At 31.8% G+C, this 26361-nt stretch overlaps 4 protein-coding genes across 6 annotated transcripts; 3 read left to right on the top strand and 1 right to left on the bottom strand.

Moving 5' to 3' along the window:
• The first annotated feature begins 529 nt into the window (after positions 1–529).
• On the top strand, positions 530–2843 carry LOC143343951 (LETM1 domain-containing protein 1). Of its 3 annotated transcripts, none has more exons than XM_076769405.1 (4): positions 530–773; positions 1134–2157; positions 2356–2505; positions 2588–2843. In XM_076769405.1, exons 2-4 carry the CDS (start codon positions 1441–1443, stop codon positions 2765–2767), a joined length of 1047 nt encoding a protein of 348 aa, XP_076625520.1. In that variant the 5' UTR covers positions 530–773; positions 1134–1440; the 3' UTR covers positions 2768–2843. The 3 variants fall into 3 exon arrangements, with proteins under 3 accessions (XP_076625520.1, XP_076625519.1, XP_076625521.1); XM_076769404.1 differs by having other exon boundaries at positions 530–804; XM_076769406.1 differs by lacking the exon at positions 530–773 and adding an exon at positions 823–971.
• A 249-nt stretch (positions 2844–3092) lies between these two features.
• Positions 3093–8808, top strand: Naa60 (N-alpha-acetyltransferase 60). The gene is made up of 3 exons (XM_076769407.1): positions 3093–3293; positions 4856–5314; positions 6051–8808. The coding sequence occupies exons 2-3, from the start codon at positions 5068–5070 to the stop codon at positions 6626–6628; spliced, it is 825 nt and encodes a 274-aa protein (XP_076625522.1). The 5' UTR covers positions 3093–3293; positions 4856–5067; the 3' UTR covers positions 6629–8808.
• A 143-nt stretch (positions 8809–8951) lies between these two features.
• On the top strand, positions 8952–12653 carry LOC143343948 (eEF1A lysine and N-terminal methyltransferase homolog). Its single transcript, XM_076769398.1, has 8 exons — positions 8952–9581; positions 9691–9813; positions 10141–10357; positions 10426–10642; positions 10733–10994; positions 11064–11428; positions 11500–11681; positions 11864–12653. Exons 1-8 carry the CDS (start codon positions 9490–9492, stop codon positions 12410–12412), a joined length of 2007 nt encoding a protein of 668 aa, XP_076625513.1. The 5' UTR covers positions 8952–9489; the 3' UTR covers positions 12413–12653.
• Positions 12654–13622: 969 nt separating this feature from the next.
• LOC143343950 (adenylate kinase isoenzyme 5) lies at positions 13623–25873 on the bottom strand. Its single transcript, XM_076769403.1, has 11 exons — positions 25551–25873; positions 18975–19142; positions 18665–18775; positions 17535–17677; positions 17276–17458; positions 16772–16894; positions 16507–16666; positions 15928–16196; positions 15636–15800; positions 15248–15524; positions 13623–13891 (listed from the first exon to the last, which is right to left on the bottom strand). Exons 1-11 carry the CDS (start codon positions 25570–25572, stop codon positions 13632–13634), a joined length of 1881 nt encoding a protein of 626 aa, XP_076625518.1. The 5' UTR covers positions 25573–25873; the 3' UTR covers positions 13623–13631.
• Between the last annotated feature and the right edge of the window lie 488 nt (positions 25874–26361).

The raw sequence follows: 26361 nt of genomic DNA, 5'->3' as shown, positions 1-26361 counted from the left end.
TCATTTAATTTTTTTATTTTCCATTTGTAGTACAGTTATACTTACTATTTCTATAGACAATTATTATAAATCGTTTATTTTGTTCTTCACATGCTTTTTTAAATATTCATTATACGTACAATTTTATTGTCAATAAATTGGACAAATATTGTATGTTGTTTAGATACAAGTAAGTAATGCATACCCAGAAATTTGTACTCTAAGAGGGGAAAGTCACCAGTGCCGGTAACCTTTTCTCGTTCACCGTCAGTATCACCAAATTGATATCAGATAATATAAATGTTTCGATGAAATGTTAAATGGATATTTCGAAAGATGAAAAACAAGTATCAAATTAAGTATTAAAAAAAATATATTAGGTTACCACAAACACAGCTTACTAATATATATTTTATGGTGACTTCACGTGTCAAGAGTGGCGTCGAGTATGTTTTTTCTAGAGAAAATTTAGGGACGCGAAGAAATTACTAGGCGTAAAAAAGAATGCCAACATTGTTGGCCCAACAATCGACCATTTTGGGATGCTCAACGGCTCAGCGTGTCCATTGGCACATAAAGTTGGAAACAGACAATTTTACTAAAGTGACTTATTTCATTTTCCTTGTTTCGTATACAGTGATATAATTAATAATTAGAAGAACACGCACGCAGAAAACTACAAAATTGGCCACGTTGCTTGGGAATTGTTCGCATGTGTCTGCATTGTTGCAATAATAAAACATCATTCAGAGTTTTGGTCGCATAATTAAAAGGGTTGTTAAGAAGAAGAAGGGGTAAGCGACGCTAGTGACTTCCCCTTATACGGTACGAATTATTTTGGTTCGTTCACTTTTTACCGTGTGTACAGTGTATACATTTGCTAAAAAGTATAACAATATTTTCACTAGCAAATGTATACATTAACTTTGACTGTCACATTAATATATCCTGTTACACGTGCGGTGTAACGTGTAAAAATAAAATAAATTCGTGTACGTAATAAATAACAAAAAATAAAAGAACTAACTAACGTTCAAAATAAATACTATGCAAAAACTGTTTCTCAGAAATAATTAACCAAGAAACAAAAAGAATAGTTTATAAATTAAAAAATTTCCTGTTCGATACAATTTGCAATTTTTTCAAATTTACAGATAATACTAAAATATCAACGAGTTCTACGTCTTGGTCTTTTGAATAATTATGAATTACGAGTGATTAGTTGTAGCCAGAACAAATTTTTGGTCTATTTCACAAAAACAATGCTGTTTTAAAGCAACCCAATGTATTATGTTGTAAAAGTACATTATGACATGAACATGAAGAGCATCATTAAAGTTAGAGTAATTACATGAGACGATATTGTTATAAAATAACTATTTTTTAAACATGTTTTGATTAGTATTGTGACATGTTACTTCAAAGAAGAATCAATTAGTAACATAAAGTATAACCGTGAGAATGTATAAACTATTGTGTCAAAGATTCATTTATCAGAATCAAAATGCATTGCCTTTTGCATACACTTGTATACAGAAATGTCAAACAAAAGCACCGAAACAGGTAGAGAAGAAGAGTGTATCTAATATCAAGAAGTATTGGTTCAATAGATATGTAGATTATATTAAAAATTATGAGCGTATATTGGAAAAAAATTTTCCACGGACGATACATGTGTATCGTGTATTTAGTATCGGTACCAAAGATTTCATCTCAGAAGTGAAAAAATATATCTTAGTAATGAAAAAACAAAGTACTTATGGTATTGATAGTTTAACGGCAGAAGAATTACAGCTGAACTATACAATGCGTAAAGATTTAATAAGAATATGCCCTGTTCTGTTAATATCTGCCGTTCCTTTTACAAATTACTTTATCTTTCCTTTGGCATATTATTTTCCAAAATATCTTCTAACTTCCCATTACTGGACACTACAACAGAAACTTGAATTTATGCTGTTAGACCTTAAAAAACGATTGAAACACAACAGACCATTGTTCAGGTGTATGCAGTCAGAGCTTCATAAGATCAAAAATCGTACATTAAAGATAAAGTGGAACGACGTTGTCGCGCGTCTCGGTAGCGGTACACATCCTAATACAAAAGATATTAATGCCTGTTCTGAATTATTTGCTGGTCAACCATATTCGTTAAATAATCTTAAAAGGAGACACATAGTATGTTGAACACATTATATTTGTGATTAATTTTATGCATTATTCAATTATTTTTAAATGCTATTTCTATGTTTACAATTAAGTTTTATAGAAAAAAAAAATAGGTTATTTGTTGATTTAAATATAAATTATATTAATTTTTAATATAATTATTCAGTAAAGACGATAGTGGCACAATAATTTTGCATTATATTTTAGAAAGAATTACTCGCCATACATGACATACCTTCTTGGAGACCTTTCAGAAAACAAAAATTGATAGAAAGGGCTCTACTAATAAAACGAATGGATCAAGCTATACAGAGAGAAGGTGGATGCACAAAATTATCAAATGATTCAATGCGTTGGGTGTGCATATAAAAAACATAATTTATTATATTCTTCAATTGTTACGTTTAATTAAATATATGGATATTACATACTGTTTTAGGCACTTTCGTTTAGGGGTGTAAGTCCTGCAAATATGTCGGTAGAGAGTATGCAAAACTGGCTTGAGCAGTGGTTCATGATATCAAACACAGTCAATGAAAATACTCTTTCTTTACTGTTACATAGTCCAATATTGTTGGCATATAATTACCCTACTAATTGGAAGCTTGTATATGGTTGAAATAAAACACTAAACACTTGTTATTTGTAATATAAGATACGTAAACATTTATAATAATATAAAATTTCAATATTTATTTGTGTTTGGAATGTTTATACAAATTCTTTTACATTGCTAAGATTGATTTCGCTAGTTTTCAATTCGTGAAATATATACGAATAAATAGTATGTTTATATATTATACAATAATTTTGTACAGAGTATCCTACTTAACGTCGAATATCACCCGTAAGACGGTCTCTGGGTTGTCGTCAATACTTTTCCAAATTATTATATAAAAACTAAAAATATTCAATATTTCAACGGTGTATATATTATTTTACAGCATTTACAACGACGTTAATCGTATTCAAAAGTTTACAAGTATTAAGATTTATTTATGGTACACGTCTTGAGAAAGCGATGTATGGCGAAGTGTTGTATACAGTTGCCCGCCACGGCACACAGCGTATTAAATATCTTTGTTGCCGTCAATGATACGAGGAAACCTTAAAAGAGAAGAATATTCAGTATGAAGATATAAATGGTACTGGCAAAACTTTTCTCAAGATCATTTATTTCGAGATTTCAGTCATCGATTTTTTTTTTTTTTAACGAGATTAGATATTTTTATCACCACGGTATCATAACAATGCATAACAGGATGACCGTCAAACGATCTTAAATACAGAAAATTTAGGAACGTATGGTTATTTGAATCTTGAAACATATTAGTATACACATTTTATCTAACCCCAATATCAAATGTTTATAAACATTTCTTAACATAGTATAACAAATACTGATAACTTTATGCACGGACTATTTTAATACTAGCCATACTGAAACAGTGGACATTAAAATGATGCCAGATTGTAGCTTTAAGTTTTACGGAATTACACTTTCTCGCATCAGTGCACGATTATGTTTGCATGAGTTCAGATAGAAGGAAATTTGGACAGTATTAGAAGAGTTTAAGAAAGAAAATTTGCTACACGAACGAGAATTTTATTTCAAATATATTTTTCTGGCCACCTGCGTACAAAAAAATATGTTATACAAACGATAGAGAAATATTTGAGAAAGTGAATCTGATTAATAATACTAGGAGTTTAAGTATAACAAATATTGTGCTTTGTCTCAGATTTACTAGTTGGACTTGTCTATGAGACTTATATAGCTGATCCTACTTTAGATGGAATATTATTAAACGTTTGACCAATCTGGTCAAACTAATTATGTACTATTAAACTATATTGAATAATTGGAGACAGTTCAACAAATAGCATTAAATTAATAGCATCATTGCAGGATCTTCTAAATAAGTTTTATTGAATTTAATTAGCGGATCCAAGATGAAACACAGTAATGTTAATCTGTATACCAGAAACATTACTTATCATACGTAATAGGTTTTTTAAATACATGTGTTCGAAGTTTTTAAAAGATACATTTTTTTAGACTTTTTTGATATTTGAGAGGTCCTTGTTTTAACACATTAATTGAAGAAATGAAAAAAAGGTGGAAATATTTTTCTCAATGTTTTTCATGTATATAGATGTAAACAATTGCAAAATAATGTTTTTTTTTAACAAAATAATAACAAAATTTTATCGAATGTTCTATAAATAAAACATAATGGATTACCAGACTTATTCTTAGCTTTTTTAAGGGATTTATATATGTACTTGACTTAATTTAATACTAATATCATGTAACTCCTTTCTATAAACATATTAAAATTTTTCTTTGACTTTTGCATTTAGAGTTGGACAAAATGTAATCAAATTACATTTCCTACAATAAAATAACATGTAATTACACAGTAATTAAAATTACAAATCTTTAAAATATGTAGAAATTATCTTAATTATCGTGTAATTACATGTAATTTTATCGTAGTAAATGTTATCAGATTACATTTTGTCCAACTGTGTTTGTATTATAGCAATCTGATAAGAAATGTTACGGTACAAGGACTTCTAAATTTTTCAATTTCATTGCTATAGAATAAAGCGAGCAGTGTTTTAAATTGCGTATCTCTACAGTATAAAAATTCAAAGCATCTAATCACGTTCTCAAGGTTTAAATTAAATCTTGTGTGCGTAGGAGAAAAAGAGGGAGGGGGTAAAAGAAAGAGAAAATGTAATAGTTAGGCAAAGGTGGAGAGAGAAAGAGAGGGAACTGACGAAGAGCGAAGGAAGGAGGTGAAACAAAATGTCTGCGGATCTCAATATGTTTACTAGCAAACGTTTACATGCGAGGGATGCTTGACATCGCTCAAGAAATGATTAATGAAATGGTAGAAAAACTTTGGCGTGATGGCCGTATCTTTTAATCGATACCTTATTTTACCGGAAATTGAAAAAAGTGAATTCAAAGTATCACAAGAAAATAAACATAAATATACGGATGAGAATACTACAAAAAATTCGCCTAATGAACAAAAAACCACCGTGACACCGGCAACTGTACCCTTGTGTGTCTTGGGCGATGTACAATTGCGTTTCCTGTGCCCAGATGATTTGGAGGAAGTACGAGCACTCTGTCAAGATTGGTTCCCTATTGGTATGAAATTTTCTATAAATTTAAAATCTTACAAGTTATACCATGTAAAAAATAACTTAAATTTCCTTTTTAACGTAATTAATCCTTTCTGGTTGTACATTCAATGTCGTCAAATTTAATTAACGTAAGACTTCACTGATTTCTTCTTAGCATAGCTCTGCGTGACAAATAATATTAATATCAAAGCATTCAATTTCAGCAAATTAAAAATTAATCATTTCAAAGTAAGTATTTAATAAATTGAAAATATTAATAGTATTATTGAGATAATTATTTGTAAAGTGAAACAAATTTTTACTATACTTGCATGTGAGTGTACGTAATTGCTTATATATAAGATGTTTATGTACAGCACAAACATAATTGAGAACTGTTATAAATTTAACCCTTTGCACTCAACTTTTTCATACTTTGAATACAATGCCAAACTTTGGCAGTGTCTGTGAGGAGTATTTGGAGCGTAAAGGATTAAAATAAAATTATATTTTAGTTATTCTTATGCATTAAACGATACATTATGTATTAACTACAGATAACTACAAAAATTTACTATAAGTAGTAGTGAAATTTTTGGTAGAATTATTAAAATAATACCAATTATAAAACATTGAACCATAAAGGATTAATAAGTTATACTTATGGACAATGAAGATGTTAGAGCAGAGTTAGAATTTACTGTACATAATTTTTATAAGTGGTTTATCTGTAATACAAATATTAATTTATTTTGTCATAGATTATCCTTATTCATGGTACGAAGATATAACAAGTTCCTCACGGTTTTATGCACTTGCAGCTGTATATGGTGGAGTAATAATTGGACTTATTGTTGCGGAGATAAAGCCTTATGCCAAACTGAACACAGAGGACCGTGGTATTTTGTGTTCCAGTTTAGGAAAAGATTGTTTAGTAGGTTATATCCTTAGCTTAGGAGTGCGTCGTGCATATAGAAGAAATGGAATTGCTTCATTATTGTTGGAACAATTACTCGCACATGTTACTGCTCCAGAACGATCTTCCGTAAAAGCAGTCTTCCTACATGTATTGTCTAGCAATTCACCTGCCATTTTGTTTTACCAGAGATGTCATTTTCGATTACATAGTTTTTTACCATATTATTATTCGATTCATGGTAAGTGTAAAGATGGGTTTACATATGTCCTTTATGTCAATGGAGGACACGCACCATGGGGTATCTGGGATTGGTTGCGTCATATAGCAAGTGCAATGGCTAGTCTTGGACCATGCAGAGTTCCACGGTGGATTTGGCAACGGCTTTTATGGGCTACTACTATTCTTTCATATCACAGATGATACATTTTGACAAATACCAATGTTAAACCAAATAGTTGTTTTTCTTTTATTTTTTTGAAACGTGCATGTATCTGCTAATTGGATGTTATGCCTATTCAAGCAATAAAATTACTAGCTTCGTAATTGTTTTTAAAGATTTATGGACTAAGTAGTTGTAAAAATATAATTTATCTTTAAAATGACAATACTTGAACTGACAAGTATTGATTCATTCAACAATTTCGTTATACTTTCTTGGAAATTATGAATCCGAAGCTCTGTAATTCTTTCACCATGGATCATATTATTAAATGATCTACTTAATATTTAAGGTAAACAATACAAATATTAGAAATAAAACGTTTAACTGCCAGGACGTTTGATCAGTTCAAAATAATTGTAACTGAAAATTCTTTTGTACATGATGTATTATGGTCTCCATGTATGCATATTAAACGGATTCATATTTTGTTGATTATGTAGAAGTCTATAAGAAACTGAGTATATTGCAAACTAAAATGTAACACTAGCAATAGGCTAAAAATTCTTGAGGAAATTCAATTTTGAGAATGCCCCTAGTGATTTTGGAATTTTGGTACTTCCAACTGTTGCTGTGACATATTTCATTGCACAGCTCTTCTTGCTTTCTATTTGATTAACTCCTGCACTATTCCACTCCTGGTGTAGGTTTATCTTCAATCAGAATGTCGTTTAGTTGAGCCCTTGAATAGCTTTCTCCACTGTAGTCTACCATTTTTGGTTTCTTTAAAAAGGAATCTTCGATAAACCATGCTGTTTTATCAGTTTTGTTCTTGTCTATCTGAAGTCTTCGATATTTACTTTTTTTGCAATGTAACTTTTTTACTTATTTGTTTCCTGATTTCAACAGAGACCATTTTTCTTCTAGTTTTGTTAAGTATCGGTTTTTCTAATAGTATAATCGCTTGCGAACTATGTTCATTGATATTGTGTTTTTTCAATATCTGAATTTGTCATCTTCATATTATTTACTAAAAGATATTCTTTACGATTACGGATTTGCAGCGACGGAATCGCATCGTGCATCACGTTATCCAATTTCTATGGATACGTTGTTACAATCTTTGATTAAAAAGTTTTATTAGTCACTGCAGTACTGCGTATATGTTGAAGTTAATCGATCACATTCAGCTTTTTCTACTGCATGCATAAAAAGGTAGTTCTTCAATGCTTTGACAAAGTAATTTATGCATAAAGATGTTATTTAGTAAATTATGATTTTGCTAATATTTTTAGTCTTTCCAGTTTAAATACTAGACGCAATCATAATGCTAAATTTGTTGTATTATGTTTAGCAATTACTATCTTTAGAAAAAGTTTCAAAAACACCATATTAATTTATATAGAAAATAAAAAGTGACGTAATATTTTAATTTTTCTTCAGCTTTTAACATTTACAATCAAATTAAACCTCATTTTGATATTATAATACCAATAAAGTATTTCAAAAGAAAAATTTAGATACATCAAATGATCTTTGAATATCTTTGATAATACTGCTTTTTTATGATCATGTTTTATAGTTCAGAAACAGTCGAAGAATGTTATTAGATATGAAGCAAAGGTGGATAGTATACATCACAAGTTTTATACCTTGTCACTATATAATATAATTATGTATAAATAAGTTTATTACGAGTAAACTGAAATGTGCAGTGCGTGCATATTCTTTTATATTGTACAAATTCTATATTGTATAAATGTTGTGGAAGGTGTTATTTTTGGGTAAGGAATTAAAGGAGATTTACATGGAAAAATTAGACCAAAGTTTTTGCAAGCTAAAAAGGAAACTTAGTTTGAATGAAAATTATACATAAGTAATAGTATTTTCCATGGTGATAGAACGAATTGAAGTACATTTGCTTCTTGATTAAGGCTGTGTATGTATTCCCTTATTGAATATAATCTTAACGTATTGTTTGTGTTCGAACTTTATTAATTGTTCAAAACCAATAGCATTATTTATATTTGTATATTCATATAGAAAAAGCTTTTGTATCGATGATATATAAGTACATGTATGCGAGTCATGAATGTGTGTGCATATTCTTTATATATAATGTACATATATATATGAAATGTATCAGAGTAGTTGTACATACTAATGTATTGACTTTGTTTGTAATAAATTGACATGTTATAATCTTCATGTATCTAATACATGGTTATTGTTTTTATAAAAATACGATAAAATTTAATTATAATTTTAAGTTAAACAAGGTGTACAAAATTTTAGTGAATCTACACGAAGATATAAGTCGAGAATGTGACATTTCTTCGTACAAAGCTTCATTCTCGAATAAATTTATGAAAATTATCGAGTATGTGTGCACTCGACTATACTTGTGTTGTAGATCAGTTGGGTGCATTTGTATTTATAAACGCTATTAACGCCATAGTGTTATGTTTCGCGTATGTAGGTGGATAATTTTTTTAAATGAACGGTGATGGACAAATATAACCTAGCGAAACATCTAGAAAGTAATTTGTTGGGAAAGAGCAAAGGGTGAAAGAACGAATTCCTTTGCTTACCTATTCTTTTAATTGTGGATTCATCGTTACTCTGGTTTCATATGGGCCTTATTTACTTCGGTTATACTTCAGGCATATGTTGAAAACGAAAGATTCCATGAAAAATAACACACGAATAGAAAACTTAATTGATAGTATTAAAAAATTAAAAATATAATTTAATATCAGGTATTGAAATCCTGTTTTACTGTTGTATCTAATTAAAATATTTCACAGATATGTTTATAATAACCTAATTCTGTAAGCGTAACAACGTATGACATAAATTAATTATGTCATCGAGTTTATAATTTAGTTTGAAAGTTGAAGCTATGAATTTATTACCGAAAACTCATGAAGAATTTAGCCAAGTCGAGTATTGGAATACATTTTTCAAGAAACGTGGTAAAAAATATTTTGAATGGTATGTAGTGTTTACATTTGTTTCTCTTTTTTTTAGGCTATTTGTGAATTAAATTTCGTATAAATTGATAATATTCATTATATATTTTAATATTTACATTACTATTTAGGTATGGAGAGTATCCAGAATTATGCAGTATACTCTTGAAATACATAAAAATAAAAGATAATATTTTAATTGTTGGCTGTGGCAACTCTACAGTTAGTATGTGTTTATACGATGTTGGTTATAGGTGAGATATTTTTAATCAATTTTATTTCGTATTTGTAAGTTAAAAATTAAATGCAGTATACTCTAAATAATGTAATTTATTACTACGAGCTTTTATAACCATTGTTGTCAGTATTTGAATTTAACAGGATTGTGTTACCAATATATCATGTGATTTTTTAAAATAATTTTGTAGAAAATTGTTGTAGTGTTTTGTAGTAAATATATATAAGAATTTAAATTTATCTAAACCATAATAAAAGTCCTGTGCAAGTACTTTCTGCATTTACAATGTTTGCAAATATTAATTATATCACAAATAAAATAAATTTTTTATTTCTATTTGTAGAAATATTATTAACATCGATATATCGCATATTGTTATTAAACAAATGCGTGATATTAATGCATCCGTGAGGTCAGATTTAATTTACGAACAAATGGATGCTACTCAAATGACATATCCAAATGATACGTTTAGTGTTATCTTGGATAAAGGTACTTTGGATGCTCTAATGCCAGATACTAAGGAAGGGACAACACTTACAGTTAATAGATACTTCAAGGTAAATGGATATGTATCAAACAATGTATCAACAATATTATATAATACACTTTGAATTACTTATTTCAGGAAATCACGAGAGTTTTGCGAAACGGCGGTAGATATATCTGCATCTCTTTACTACAAGAGCACATTTTAAGAGAACTTCTATCTTACTTCCCAAGCGCTGGATTTATGTTTCGTATAGTACGTTGTCACGAGGCAGAAGCGAAAGCACGAATCGAAGAAGGAAGCTTGATTCCAATCTTCGTAGTGATTGCTACGAAATTTACGACTTTATTACAAACTGCAAGTATTTTACTAGAATGGTATTTTTCAAATAATTTTGGTATACGGATTATGTTTCTTTTGACAATAGATAATTTCTAATTGGAACAGGTTCTGGAAATAGCGTTAATCGATGGTCCTCCAAAGCGGCTGTCGTTAACGAACGAAGTGATATCTGCTGTATTGTCGGCGCAACAGTCAGCATTAATATGCAACAGTTTACAAAAACGCAGTGTGGCCGACATTGGAGAAATATCGTTAGATTTACATCGTCCTGACGATAAACATCCGCGCTACACAATTTATGTTTTAGACAGGCCTAAAATACATGGGACGAAAACGTACGCGGCGTTTATAGTGCCACAAGGGAAGTAAGTTCGTATTTATTTTGAATAAGCATTTAATATTAATGTTTATTAATGTACGTTTTATTTTAATAGAGAAACAGATTGGCTGTTTAGTACGAAAGAAGGGAGACAACAAGTCCTTAAAAGTGTCCAACGAGATAGACTTGCAATTGTTACATTGCGCAGGGAACACAAATTTGAAAGCTGGGATGCTGTGAAAAGCGAACTCGAAGATTGCATTTTGAATTTAGCGCCAGAAGGTTTGTCCGGTAAAAATGATATTCCATTTTTATCGTTAGGTTCGGACGTAGGAGTAAGAATTACGTGCTATGAAGGAAAAAGTGATCTTAGCGGCCCTTTCGTTGTCGAGGAGGTCGAAAGGGACGGTTACGAGTTCAGGAGATTGGTATTTTTAAACAATCCGTATGTCATCCAGAGTGAAGCTCGTCTTAAACAGGGTACTGGATTTATTACTTTAAATATTTCTTTATTTTAATAAATGTTCATTGGGCTCATGATTTTTCTGTAGCTAAATCGAGACGTGGCAAAATGAAAAAAGTTATCGACCCTGGTTTCTTAGCCTGCGATCATCATTTGTATATGAGTATTGGCGTTAGCGCCGCGATAAACACCAAAGAATCTGATGAAATCATAATCGTGGGATTGGGTGGAGGAAGTCTATGCACATTTCTGTACAATTGCTTCCCTAAAGTATGCGTATAGTACTTGAAACCATTTTTATAGCTAAGTTCTGGTCGAAAAATTAAGAATTTTAACTTCAATCGATATAGCCCGAAATTTAGGTTCTTTATAACAGTTTTCAAGCCCCACTTAAAACATTACAATGTTACAAATATTGTTATTTTATAGAGTACGTGTTTACATTTTTCCAGCTGAAAATTATCGCGGTGGACATCGATGAAATGATGCTGAAGATCGCTATCGACTATTTTGGTCTGATTCTTGATAGCAGAATGAAGGTTGATATTGCAGATGGAATTCGATTCATCAAAGACAGTGTAGCCAACGGCCAAAAATATAAAGCTATACTTTTCGACGTGGATAGTAAAGACACTACTGTCGGAATAAGCTGCCCGCCGAAACAATTTTTAGAAATGTCTATTATAAAATCGGTTTCCGAGTGTTTAATGGACGGCGGGCTTTTTATTTTGAATCTAGTCAGCCGGGATGAGAGTATCAAGAAGAAAGTGAAAAACGATTTAAAGTCTGTATTCAAACATATAGCGTGCTATTTCGTGCAAGACGAAGTGAACGAAATTATGATATGTTCTATAAATGAACATGGTTCTACCGAATGGAAGGACAAATTGAAAGCTGCTGCTATGAACTTGAACGAACAAGTGTCTGCAAGAAAATTATTAAGTACTGCAGATATATTTGATTTATCATCTTTTATGGAAAATTTGTTCGTAGAACCTTAATTAAAAATTGGTTTGTATAAGATTAAGTGTCGTATCAATATCGATTGGCCGTTAAAGATCATTTTTCGGGCTACGAATCGCGTCAGGAATGATTTCTACTTTTGTATGCCAACTTATTCCATTTTTTAAAATGTAAAATTCTGAGAGCAGATGATCAGCCAAATGTTATGGCGAGGATACAATTATTGTATGGTGTTTGTACAGATATAAATAATAGTAAAATGTATTACTATATAATGAATCGCGAGCGTGTTTGGCATAGCAGTACTTTAACTATTTTTACATTTACTATATTATAATCTTTCCACAGGATGGAGGATGAGGAAAGCTGAACGTAAATGATAACAAAAAGCATTATTAAATAATTAATTTTATTTTTACATATTCAAACTTCAAAAGAAATTACCAAGAAACTGGTACAGAAATGAAATATTTTACTCTATTAAGAAAGAATTATAAAGGATCGTTAAATTAAATCGCTAGTCAAAAATAAAACTGATTTATCTCAAGTTTAAGTTGTTCGTACAGTACTGTGCAAGTTTATAAATATTTACTGAAATGATAGAAATCATGATACAGTTATTTCTGAGAAGAAATTTAATCGAGAAAGTAAATTTTGAATTCGGGATTGACACGATTGAAAAGTTATTGAGATTGAAATTTTCGTTACAATGGTCCCTTATCTTGGCTGTTGACAATTTATTGGTCAGTAAATTTGCATGTAATTTGAAAAATGATATAATCAACATTTTCAATTAAACAACAAAATTAAGGAAGATACTAATAGAAGAAACTAATAAAATATTGCTTTGAAAGTAGAGCAGAGAAACATAAATTTCCTGTTTAGAATCTACATGTTTCATATAATGTCTAAACAAAAGGAACAAATACTTATTCGTTCTGATTACATTCGAATGTAATTAGTCTCGAAATTTGTATGTTTCAACACTTGAGTCGATATTTTAAATATTTCAACGCTTATCGTTAGACTGGGTACTTATATTCGATATATTTCTACAAAACTAGTTTTTGTGTTTGGCTTTTCTTAAATCTTTCATTAGTTCTATTTAAGTCGTATTCGTCTCAAGATGCGAACGTATATAAGTTTTATCGAAAAGAACCTTTAATACTTTTCGACGTGACTCTTAAAGTGAATAACATTATAAAAAGATAGGATAATAGTAAAAATATTTCCGATACTTTTGTTTAGACAAATAGTTTACATATGTAAATTCTGTTGGTAACCCTCCACTTCGTTGTACATCTTTCTCACGGCATCTTTGGTGTCGTTCGGCAAATAGTTTCGTACGGCTGGTGCAACTTTGTTGCTGCCTGGTACAATTCCGTTGGCCAAATGCGCTACGCCGTTTTGCAACATGTGCGTAGCACCATTCGCTACACCATTTTGTACAACAGCTGCGCCATTTTTTTGAACCTGCCTCGCAGAATTCTTTAATCCATTGGTAATTTGTACTGCTCCTGTGTAAAAAAAGAAACGAAACTTTTATCTTGCATCGTCGGAAGGAGGATTCTCATGTAATAACAAATTGAAAAAATTCTGTTTCGAAGACTTGCAAGGACGTAAATACAGGGTGTTTGGCCACCCCTGGGAAAAATTTTAATGGGGGATTCTAGTGGCCAAAATAAGACGAAAATCAAGAATATCAATTTCTTGATTGTGGCTTCGTTAAAAAGTTATTAAAACATTAAATTAAAAAATTTCAAATCATTCTGGAAAAATTATTTTCGGTTGCGGGGGTCAATTATAAGCATTTTTGGTGAATAGATATATCCCCGAAATCCTGCGCATTTTCGAGAAAAAAATTCGAGGTGTTGAATTTTTCGACAAAATTAAAAAATTTCAAATCGTTCTAAAAAAATTATTTTTGGTTGCAGGAGTCAATTACAATCATTTTTGGTGAATAGACATACCCCCGAATTCCTACGCAGTTTCGAGAAAAAAATTCCTTACCGAAAATATAATGTCTGACCACACCATTGATATGTTTCACTGAAATTTCATATGAATCTTTAAAACGTCATAACTTCTGAACGGATTGGACGATTTTAATGTTTAAAAAAGCAAACTACGTGTATTTTGGTGGAGAATATGTACAAATCGTAAAAATAGTGGGAAAGTTTGTCCTTGACCCTGTAAAATGAGAAAAACCCCATAAAAGTGGACCAATATTCAAACAGCCATAACTCCTACAATAGTGAATATATTTCAGTGAAACTTTTTTCTGAAGTAGAGCTCATGGGTACATGCAAAAAAGTATTAGACAACTTTTCTGTAGGGCGTCAAACAAATTTATTAAAAATGAAAAACAAATTTTTAAGAAAAATCGACAGGGGGTAGGTGTCTAAATTTTTCGGCGACAAAATATTTCAAATCGTTCTAAAAAAATTATTTTTAGCTAAGGGGGTTAATTACAATCATTTTTGGTGAATAGACATACCCTCGAAATCCTGCGCATTTTCTAAACAAAAAATTAAATACTGGCGGAACTTTAAACGTTAATAACTGTTTAACGAAGCCTCAGTCAAGAAATTGATATTCTTGATTTTCGTCTTATTTTGGCCTCTAGAATCTCCCATTAAAATTTTGCCCAGGGTTGGCCGAACACCTTGTATACGCCTTTCGTATTCAAAGGGTTAAAGCGATATTTGGTGTAAAATAGAATTACAGATGAATAATCTTGAAATCGTGCGATTATTCATCTATAATTATAAACACGAATAATTTAATTTTTCTAATTGGGCATTGCTTACCTGTTAATATTGTTAAAAAAAAAAATAACGGAAATATGATTCTTTAATTGAAGAATTATTTACCTTGTAGGCTGATTCCGTTTATGTGTTTCGTGGCGTTTATCACGTTTTCTATATTTGGTTTGTCGTCGAGCATTTGTTTAGACACACCGTTCGATACAGCAGTTAGATCCTTGTTATTAGAGATTAATGGCTTAGAGTTCGTGCCATTCTCGTTCTCCGTTTGCGATTTAGATCTTCCGTGTATATCTTCCATTCCTGTCCGTTGCAATTGCGTCAATTGATAGAGAGCGGCTGCAAATTCTTGTTGTACGCTTGGCACATCCGTATCGCCGTCTATCTATGTTAAAAGATGTTCGTTTTTTCTTCAAGTTTGTCAAAATTACGATAGCCCACGATGCCCAAATTGAAACACGAGTTATTTAATAAACGAGTTCGCGGTTATACTTACAATTGTCAAACGATTCTCGTTATCCAATGCTTTCAACATAGGTAATGATACTTCGCGAAATAGTTCCAATCTTTTCTTAAACGCCGAAACATTATCGTCCAGTCTTCCTCTGCCAAGTTGCAGCTTGGAACAATCCAGAAGCACTAATGGTGGTTGTTGACCGAACTGAAATCATAATAATTAATACTTCGTAACATTTGTCGACAATTAACAGAGGTACAAATAAAATCTTACAACTGGTTAATATGGTTATACCCCCTTTAAGATAAGAAAAGGAAAGATAGTACTATACCTTGGTTTCAAATTCTTGAACTTGATTTAATCCCCTTGGATAGCCATCGATTATTATGCCATCCGTATCACGGTTTAAAATGATCTGTTGTTCCACTGCTTGCATCACAATGTCCTGCGGGACCATTTCTCCAGAAACGATAGCTTCTTTAACGATAGTGTTCGACGACGCCATTGTCCTGAGTAATCCACCTATACTCACATGGACCCAACCTGGCATATTGCGAACAGCCTGGGTACATAAATTCTCCTTATTGCTTCCAGGACCACCTATAAAAATCGAGAATTTCAATACTATGCTTTTTAATGTTAAAAATTACAAAAGTGATACTAAACAAACGTCACAAAAAATTCAAATTACCCACTGGGCAACAAATTGCGAACAATAGTTTGTATTCTTTACGAAAAGTATTTGGCTCTGGTTCGAAAAACATGAGGAGCGATTTATTTCATTCAAGTGCAGTAGATTACAGTACGTTAAAATAAAATACGTGGAATTTTAATAACTTTGCTAAGCCAAAATTTTGATTAATATGTAGGATAATCGCTTTTAAATTCTTTCTAAATTTCAGAATCTCACCTATGACCCAGATAAACAAAGGTAATCCCTTTCTAGGTTTAATCGCTGTTTTCGAAGGGTTCACGTTAATCGTAACAGGTGCTTGCGTCATTTCCGGTACTTCGCCATTTTTATGGGACGGTGATTTTGAAATGGATTCCTTTCTCCTTTCGACTTCTACCTGTGATATTATTTAATCGTGTCGATTAGAAGTATTCGTCCGTATCATTGTTGTTTCAATATTTGAAAATTAAGTATGTATCATTATCTTAATAATGCAACGTACTTCGGCTTCTAAAGACTGAGAAACTGTTTTTTCTCGCACCTCGCCATCCGAGAGTCCAAGTATTTTGAACACCGCCTCTCGAAAATCGACGTAAACGTCGTTCGGATTTCTTTCTCCGTTCACCTACAAAAATGTTGCAAATATTAGTTGTTATCATGCATGAAACTTTTAATAATAACAGAGTCCCCTTAGAAATTGAATTGATCAACTTCAAGAAATACAATGCAAAGAAATTGATTTTATTAACGTTGTCTCTTAAAATTGAGAAATTTACGGACAATGGAGTCCATGAATTTGGTTTCCAAGAAGACTATGATCTCAATAAGTTATGGTAACTTTGTTTTTTTAATGGAAATCTATATCTTTATTTACAGATTCTTATTCTACGCAAAAGAAGAACAAACTTTTGTATGGAATATTTTTTATTAGACTTTATCTTATAAAGATATTTTAAAGAGACCCTGTGTATTCGACAACGCTATAATAAGATTCATATTTAATTACTTCTAGTAACATCCCACTTTGGTCGAAGTATTCCGCAACGGGCATGACGTTTCTATAAAAATTGTGAAGTTCCATTCTCGCCAGCTCGATGACCACCTGACCGAGTTGCGCGCCAAAGTCGATTTGCCTTTCAAGAATCTCTTGTCTCCAGGACACGAGGATCACGCCGTTCACAATTTTAATCTGAAAGCGGTATTACCCAGTTATTTTTGTAGATCTTCCATTTTTTTCATCGTTAAAGACCAATCAAACGACTTACTTTTTCAGCATATTCGACCACGTCGCGCATATTACGCGGATATCCACTGACGAGAAAGACTTTGGACCCTGGAGACATTTTGATTTCGAGCATGAGGACCTCGGTAACAGTTTTACTGCTAAGTTGCCCGAAATCTTGCATATCTGTTAATGGAGTGAACAGTATAAAAACACATTTTCTAGCAACAGTTTATACGCTCGAGTAATAATAATTATACATTTTAGAAACTACTAATTATAAATTCTGTTAACTACTTTTACGGAGTATTTTTAAAGTAATATAATTAACAATACTGTTCCTATAATAGAATATTCAAATAATAGGATGTTTATAAATATATACAGGGTTTTCGGCCATCCCTGGGAAAAATTTTAATAGGGGATTCTAGAGGTCAAAATAAGACGAAAATCAAGAATACCAATTTGTTGATGAAGGCTTTGTTAAACAGTTATTAACGTTTAAAGTTCCGACCGTACTGAATTTTTTTCTCGAAAATGCGCAAAATTTCGGGGGTATGTCTATTCATAAAAAATTATTGTAATTGACCCTCGCAACCGAAAATAATTTTTTCAGAACGATTTGAAACTTTTCATTTTCACCGAAAAATTTAGGCACCTTCTTGAATTTTTATCTAGAAAGTGGGTAGGATTTCGGGGGTATGTCTATTCACCAAAAATGATTATAATTGACCCCCGCGACCGAAAATTATTTTTTCAGAACGATTTGAAATTTTTTTTTTTCGCCGAAAAATTTCAGGGAAACGTGTGATGTATGGTCAGACGTTACATTTTCGGTAAAGAATTTTTTTCTCGAAAATGCGCAGGATTTCGGGGTTATATCTATTCACCAAAAATGCTTATAATTGACCCCCGCAACCGAAAATAATTTTTCCCAGAACGATTTGAAATTTTTTAATTTAATTATTAATAACTTTTTAACGAAGCCTCAGTCAAGAAATTGATATTCTTGATTTTCGTCTTATTTTGGCCTCTAGAATCTCCCATTAAAATTTTTCCCAGGGTTGGCCAAACACCCTGTATAATAGAAGATTCACATAACGGGAGTTTACATGTATAATGGAGGTGTTTACTGTGTTAGAAATTATACTATTTTATTTTTATCCCACGCACCGTTTCCGAGCGCGTACTGTTGAAGGAGGTCCATCATGTTGATATGCGTTATGCCTTTCTTTTCTTGAATCAAATTGTCGCAATGTGTCACCTTGCCGCTACCTGGACCGCCTAAAGACACCATAAAATTGTTAGAATAAATAAACAACCGCTGTCCAATGAAATAATTATTATTCGAGGTTTACTTAATAATCGGTTAACGCGAGAATGATTGTTCTAAAGTCGCTAACTTTTAACATATTGAGTAACTTGCACGAAATTTTTATTCGTGCTCTAGATTAAAAACATCGACTCTGGAACGAATACAAACCGAGGACAAATATGACAGGCACTTTTGGTATTTCGAATTTAACTGGACCGACGTTCTGTTGTGGAAAGTATCCATTCGGAGGTGTTGCCAAGAGGCCAGCCTCCCCCCTCCATTTTCCTGCGCTTCGAGCATCAGCCTCCTCGAACACCTGCGATCCATTTTGTTGATCTGCAATTTAATTTATCGATCGAATTACAATAGAGCCACGAAATCGCTGCGCAACATTTATTCATACGTGTAATTTAGGAGTAAAATTGCATAGGATTTTCAAATAAGATCGATAGAACTTTGTTATTGAATCATGGTGGTCATTTAAATGATATTAATTTGTAATAATGAAACTTTAAACAAAGTATTTTTGAGATCTTTACGATTAAAAGAAGACTAAACGCGATATACAATTTAAATAATGTTTAACTATTAATTGTTGAAAAATATCAGGTCCCCTGGGAAAAATTTTAATAGAAGATTCTAGAGGCCAAATTAAGACGAAAATCAAGTGTATCAATTTGTTGATGGAGGCTTTGTTAACAAGTTATTAACAATTAAATTCGAAAATTTCAAATCATTCTGAAAAAATTATTTTTAGCTAACGGGGTTAATTACAATCATTTTTGGTGAATAGGCATACCTCCGAAATCTTTTATTACAACTTTATTACAACTCGTAACACAGCCAGAGTCGTGCAAATTTTATTTGCAAATAAAGAATAAAAATATCAGTTTCGTTTCTAAATTGACTTCTGTTTGCGACCCGTTTCAATATTTTTACTCGTTAATTAGAATTCGTTAAACCAATATCATGGCAAATTAAAATTTACGGGGAAGAATTTAGTTCACGAGCGAGTCTAAAATTTTAATTCGTCCTGAATAGAATTCGCCTAACTTTGGTAACGGTGAAGTGGTATATCTGCGGCAACCTCAACGTCTTGACGACACGCTCAACAGGTGTATCATACGGAACGGAAGTTAAACGGTAGATCTATCAAGGTGTAAATCTTGTTTCTTGAAATTTGTTGTAATTAGGTAATTCATTGTAAAAGAATATGGAATAACATTTCTCTGTTACGGTTGTAAAATTTGAATGATTTTTTAATTTATTTAATTATTATTACTATTTTATTTTAGAGTCTCTAGTTAATATTTTTATTGGGAATCGTGTCACATTTATTTTGCACGCGGAATTTTTTGTTCATAATCAGAAATTAACAAATCAACAATATTATTGTGCATTGTGAGTATCGGTAAGGAGATTAATTTGCAATTAAATTTGCGAGTCTTTGTTTAGGTATTGTACGTCATTGTGCAGTCGATTGTATTTTTATTTTAAAGTCAGATTTAAAATCATCGCTCACGATATACTTTCATAATCTTTTCGCGACTTTTATATTTGTATTTCATAGTAAAGTACGTGTGTGTTTAAGCGTTAATTTCGTCGTTAGCCTAGATGAACGATAAAATTAACTATAATTCTGTGGACTCGTATTTTCAGCATGAAGTTTGATACGACAACGATAGAATCACTATGCTACAATGTAACGTTGCTTCCGCAATATCGATTAAATTGTGTGCGTAAATTGCTTGCAACCCTTTTTCCACTCTAGAGCAACCATACTCGACCCGCGGCCCGGAATACGTGCACTCGTTATCAACATATTTATAAGTAACAAAATTATGGATAAATATAATTAACAATAGATTTACGGACTGAGCCAATTTGACTCATTTAGAATTTTATTGCTATATACAGGGTGTTCGGCCACTCCTGGGAAAAATTTTAATGGGGGATTCTAGAGGCCAAAATAAGACGAAAATCAAGAATACCAATTTCTTGATTGTGGTTTCGTTAAAAAGTTATTAAAACATTAAATTAAAAAATTTTAAATCATTCTGGAAAAATTATTTTCGGTTGCGGGGGTCAATTATAAGCATTTTTGGTGAATAGATATATTCCCGAAATCCTGCGCATTTTCGAGAAAAAAATTCGAGGTGTTGAATTTTTCGACAAAATTAAAAAATTTCAAATCGTTCTAAAAAAATTATTTTTGGTTGCAGGAGTCAATTACAATCATTTTTGGTGAATAGACATACCCCCGAATTCCTACGCAGTCTTGAGAAAAAAATTCCTTACCGAAAATATAATGTCTGACCACACCATTGATATGTTTCACTGAAATTTCATGCGAATCTTTAAATCGTCATAACTTCTGAACGGATTGGACGATTTTAATGTTTAAAAAAGCAAACTACGTGTATTTTGGTGGAGAATATGTACAAATCGTAAAAATAGTGGGAAAGTTTGTCCTTGACCCTGTAAAATGAGAAAAACCCCATAAAAGTGGACCAATATTCAAACAGCCATAACTCCTACAATAGTGAATATATTTCAGTGAAACTTTTTTCTGAAGTAGAGCTCATGGGTACCTGCAAAAAAGTATTAGACAACTTTTCTGTAGGGCGTCAAACAAATTTATTAAAAATGAAAAACAAATTTTTAAGAAAAATCGACAGGGGGTAGGTGTCTAAATTTTGCGGCGACAAAAAAAAATTTCAAATCGTTCTAAAAAAATTATTTTTAGCTAAGGGAGTTAATTGCAATCATTTTTGGTCAATAGACCTACCCCCGAAATCCTATTCACTTTCTAGAAAAAAATTCATTACGGGCAAAACTTTAAACGTTAATAACTTTTTAACGAAGCCTCCATCAACAAATTATTATTCTTGATTTTCGTCTTATTTTTACCTCTAGAAACCCGCATTAACGTTTTTCCCAGGGGTGGCCGTACTCCCTGTATAGACAATATTTAAATGTTGAACCACTTTATTTATTCTTTAGGAATTACATAGTTTAATATAAATAAATTGCAGTATGCGATGGAAACGGTAAAATATTTTTGTATCAAGTATGAGGGCACACATATGTAGGTCTATAGTTGAAGAATATCCGAAATTATATTCAATATTTTAGAAGTAACCTTGGTAAAGGTCCTTCAAAAGAAAAAAGTGATAATAATAATTAAAAAATATTTAAAAACAGACTTTGCCAACACTTTGGATTCAAAGAATCTATTTTCTCTACGTTTTCTGTCTTTAACGAGCTAAAAAAAAATAGGCAACAAGATATTTCCAATGGTAAATCATTTTGATAAATAGGCATAATAGTTGTTAATAATTCTCGTTGTGTGTGGTTCGAGAAAAAGAAAAGGTATGGATATTGTAGAGAAACGTGCCTCGGGTTAGAACATCTATACACACGTATGTATAAACGTATGAAATCGACATCGATGGACTTCTGAGAAAAATACTACGTACTTTCGTAACGTAAACCATTAACTGCTCGAGGAGTCATAAAAGTTTGATCGACATTCGTCTCTACTATCTCATACTAGACTTTCGTGTACTCAACACTATTTCTGCGGTGGAAATAATTGTTAAGAAAAATCTTTTTACACGGTCGAAAAGTCCGTCGAGAAAAAAGATAATTTATCTTGGAAAATAATTTCAAGTTAAAATTTCAAAAGGTCTCTACAGCATTGGATAAAGTACAATTTTTTCTTTATTTATTCTAGATTAAATACCGTTCTTAGCAAAGGTGTCGAACGATGCTTAAAATTTTAACAATTCCTCCTCGATAACATAATATTAAAAATACCATGATTCGTATCAACAATTACAAAGCAAATGGGATGAATGGATATTGTAAAAGGGTTTCAGAAATTTTGAAAATTTATCTAGTAACAGGTGTATTATTTTAATCGCTTTAATTATCGAAAATAGGGACTTACGAAACTTGAGAATTTTTCAGAAGATATCTTATTTTAATGATTCTGCCCGATAATTTCATTCGGCCAATAATTTCGAAATTAATTATAAAAAGGAATTGAGAAGTTGTTCAGGCGATAAGAAATTAATTTCACTAATTACGTTGGAAACCTATCTTTCACGTTGCTATTTACACTTGGAAAGAATATGTACGATCAGGCTAACGACAACTGTCGTAAAGTTAGTTGCAATATTGATTCTGTTAGATGACTCATGCTGACGGAACTTTCTTTGTACCCATTAAGACGTTCGCTTGTATGAAAAACTCTTGGCTTCGTTACAATAAATTTCACTCTTCCGCGAAGCTATGTATAATAAAACGGGAAAGCAATCGATACTTTACCTATACTTATTTCATAGTTATTCATTTATCGATTTATTCGTAACTTGCGTAAAATGTACCGCCATGATTGCACGCCTAAAGTGTTAATTAATACCAATATATAATATATCGTGCAAAATTTATTATCGTAAAGGTTCTATTTGTGTATTAAAATTAAAATTCCTTTTACTTTCGTGTCAATATTTGTCGATCCCTCGTGGTAAACAAAAACAGTTTAACAATGGGAAATATTTTTAATTCTGTTCGATTTTAGAAGTTCTGGACTTACATATGTACCTAACTGCTTATTATACATATGTAATGTTTACTTGGGAGACAGTATTTCGAATAAATATAATAATTTTCGTTCAGGTAGATCTTAATAATATTTTACAAATTAAATGTTAAAATTTAATTCAAATCCAGTTACAAGAAAAGGTAGACCATATTTCTAAATTACAGCTCGATTTAAAACGAACCTGATCTTTTAATTAACAAAAAGCAGAATGTTGCGATAAAAAATTCTTGAAGACACAGTTTTAAAAGACGAAAGACGATCTGTGTACGTAATAGTATGGGTATCTATTTCGAGGATTTGAATATCGTAGGAAATTGTTTTATGAATGTCGCGTAACGGGTAAATTCAGCTATAAGAAAATAGAAACATAATAAGAATTGATTGCTATTGATGTCGACGCGAAGCAAAGCTTTCATTATACAGGCTGTTCCACCTAACTTGCACGCGTGACTCTTTATTTCTTAAACTATACTTTTCTTAAATAAATTATTTTTTCTCGTCCGTCGATATTTACACGTCGTATTATACATATATCTGTAATTATATATTTTCTCAGCAAAACAGTTTAAAAGAGTATACATTACTGGACGAATTTTTAGATTATCGTATTGTAAAGTCAAGAATATCACAACTTAAACCAGAATTCCAATAGAAAAAGCTATTTGTTTCAACAACGTAGTAAAGTTTCTTTAAAAATGTTAACACAAAATAAGTATACAGTACGCAAGTTTACAACGGTAGAAAGTATGGAAATTGTACAAAATAATATTAAGTTACATTTGTTTTGCAATTGCGATCTAAGGTTTGAAAATGGACATAGTCGGGGCAATATTTTGTATTCATTTTGGAAGATTTTTCATCTTTAAATAATTCTGTACAACAATAAAGTTAAAAAATATTCTCAGTGCGAGCGATTGTATTTAATAGGGGTGTATGTATAATCTGGAATGTTTGTCTATATTTGATTTATAGTTGAATTTCATTGCGGTCGTACATCGAGAAGTATCATAAAGTAAAACATGTCTTTCTTTCCCTTTTGGGAAATCGCTGGAAGACTTATTGATCGAGTAATATGTGTAATGTCAAGTACAAGGTATATGTGGGTCACACGTGTGTTTCGACCACATTGCGATTAATCATTCTGAATTGAAATGAAACATGTTTCGACAATACCAATATAACGGGGGAATATTTTTTTAAGAATTTAATTACCCGTATTCTCGACGAATTCATTCAATATAACGGAAACGAAATTGTCCCTTGAATCGACTATTTCGTTTCGTACATTTCAGTTCGAAGTAATGAATTTTTATTTAAAAGTAAGATTCAAACGAATCGTATGCAAATTAATATACAATATGATATAAAACGTAGAGGTGTCTGTGAGAATTCAGACCTTTGCTTACTCAACAGCAACGAATTACAACAGTAATTGTTGTAATACGATTATTATGCGTCGAAATATAATGGAAACGTTTTTAAAGAAATTTTGCTACGTTGCAAGAAACAGCTTTCATGCTGAATTCGATGTTCCTAACTTGGAAATATAATTAAAGAATCATCTTAATTCTCAGGCCAAAGAGAAATATATTTTCGTAGATTTCGTAGATATCGGCTAGAGCAAGTAATTTTTCACTATTGCATGACGCAAGTAGCATTAAATTAACTTCAACAGTCGGATGACTGAGCAGTATATGGATACAGTGGACTCACTAAACACACCACACATGGTTTTCAGTATTAATTTTCAACAAAATTGCTAACTCAAAACAGCTCCCTTTCGGTTGTAAATAACAATTTGGATTTTAATCATTGTTTGTTGTTTTAAACAAAAAAAAGAAATATACTTTCACGATTTGTGCAGAAATATTAATTTCATATAAGTTTCACACTCGATATTAACTCTGTTGCAGATCAAATTCACCTCGTGGGCGGCTGTTTAGCGTTAAAATTTGATTTCATAATAATAAGTTTATGTTGGATTTTATTTTCAATAGAATGGCTAAAATAAATTTATTTTATATTATTTTTTTTATTTATTCGCGTCGTTTGCGTAACTTCTGTGCGATTAGGTGCGAAAAATTGAACGCAATTCTGCTTGATTTGTGTATGATCTGTTTTCAGGAAATACTAACCAGTGTCCAGGCAGATGCCCATAGTAGGTCGTTCGAAGGATGGCTAGATCCTGTCACGGCCATTTACTCACATGCTTCCGACTGACCAATTCATTTTCTCCGGCACGTCGCTCTAAGAGTCCTTGAAGGACCATGCAGAAGGACCTCCTTCGCGCAGCAAAAACCCTTACGTTCGTGTTACTTGTTCGTATACGGTTCTTAAGAGTCTCGACGTTTCAATTGTCTGCTACCGAGTCTCCTCTCGTCTCTAATAGAATAGTACTTTCGATGACAGAAGGTTCGTCAAACGGGGGTTCGATCAGCCGTGATATCTGATTTTAGGTCCAACGTGTCGGCGACCAACGGAAGGCAGGGGCCCGATTATTAAATGGTCCCTCGGTGTCGAGCAGAATCGTTGAAATCTCTTTAAGAAGATCCTTAGCATAAAAGTTAGCAGCAACGCCATCCACATGTAGTCGACGATTTCCGGCGCTGCGTGGAATTTACGAGGCACATAATTCTGAATCCCGGCGCACACGTTCACATTGACCACTGTCGGCACTATGGCAAACTATCGAGAAATCTGCAAGACGTGCGAAACGACAATGTGTTATAAAGCGCCGTGACTCTTGAACTATCAGATTCAGGTATTAAACGACTATAGAGTTTCTAATTGCATCTAAACGAAGCCTGCAATTTCGTTCGATACGTTTTACGCAGGCTTTGATCTCTATAAAAGAAAATATTATTAAGGTATTTGTGCCCCTAAACTTAATATTTCTTGAGTTGTAACACTTTAATATGAAGTATACCAAAATAGTTTGGTAAACTT

The sequence above is a fragment of the Colletes latitarsis genome, chromosome 7 (genome assembly GCF_051014445.1).
Source record: "Colletes latitarsis isolate SP2378_abdomen chromosome 7, iyColLati1, whole genome shotgun sequence".
In the NCBI taxonomy this organism is placed as follows: domain Eukaryota; kingdom Metazoa; phylum Arthropoda; class Insecta; order Hymenoptera; family Colletidae; genus Colletes; species Colletes latitarsis.
The sequence above is the reverse complement of the archived record's forward strand: the minus strand, read 5'-3'. Positions and strand labels throughout refer to the sequence as shown.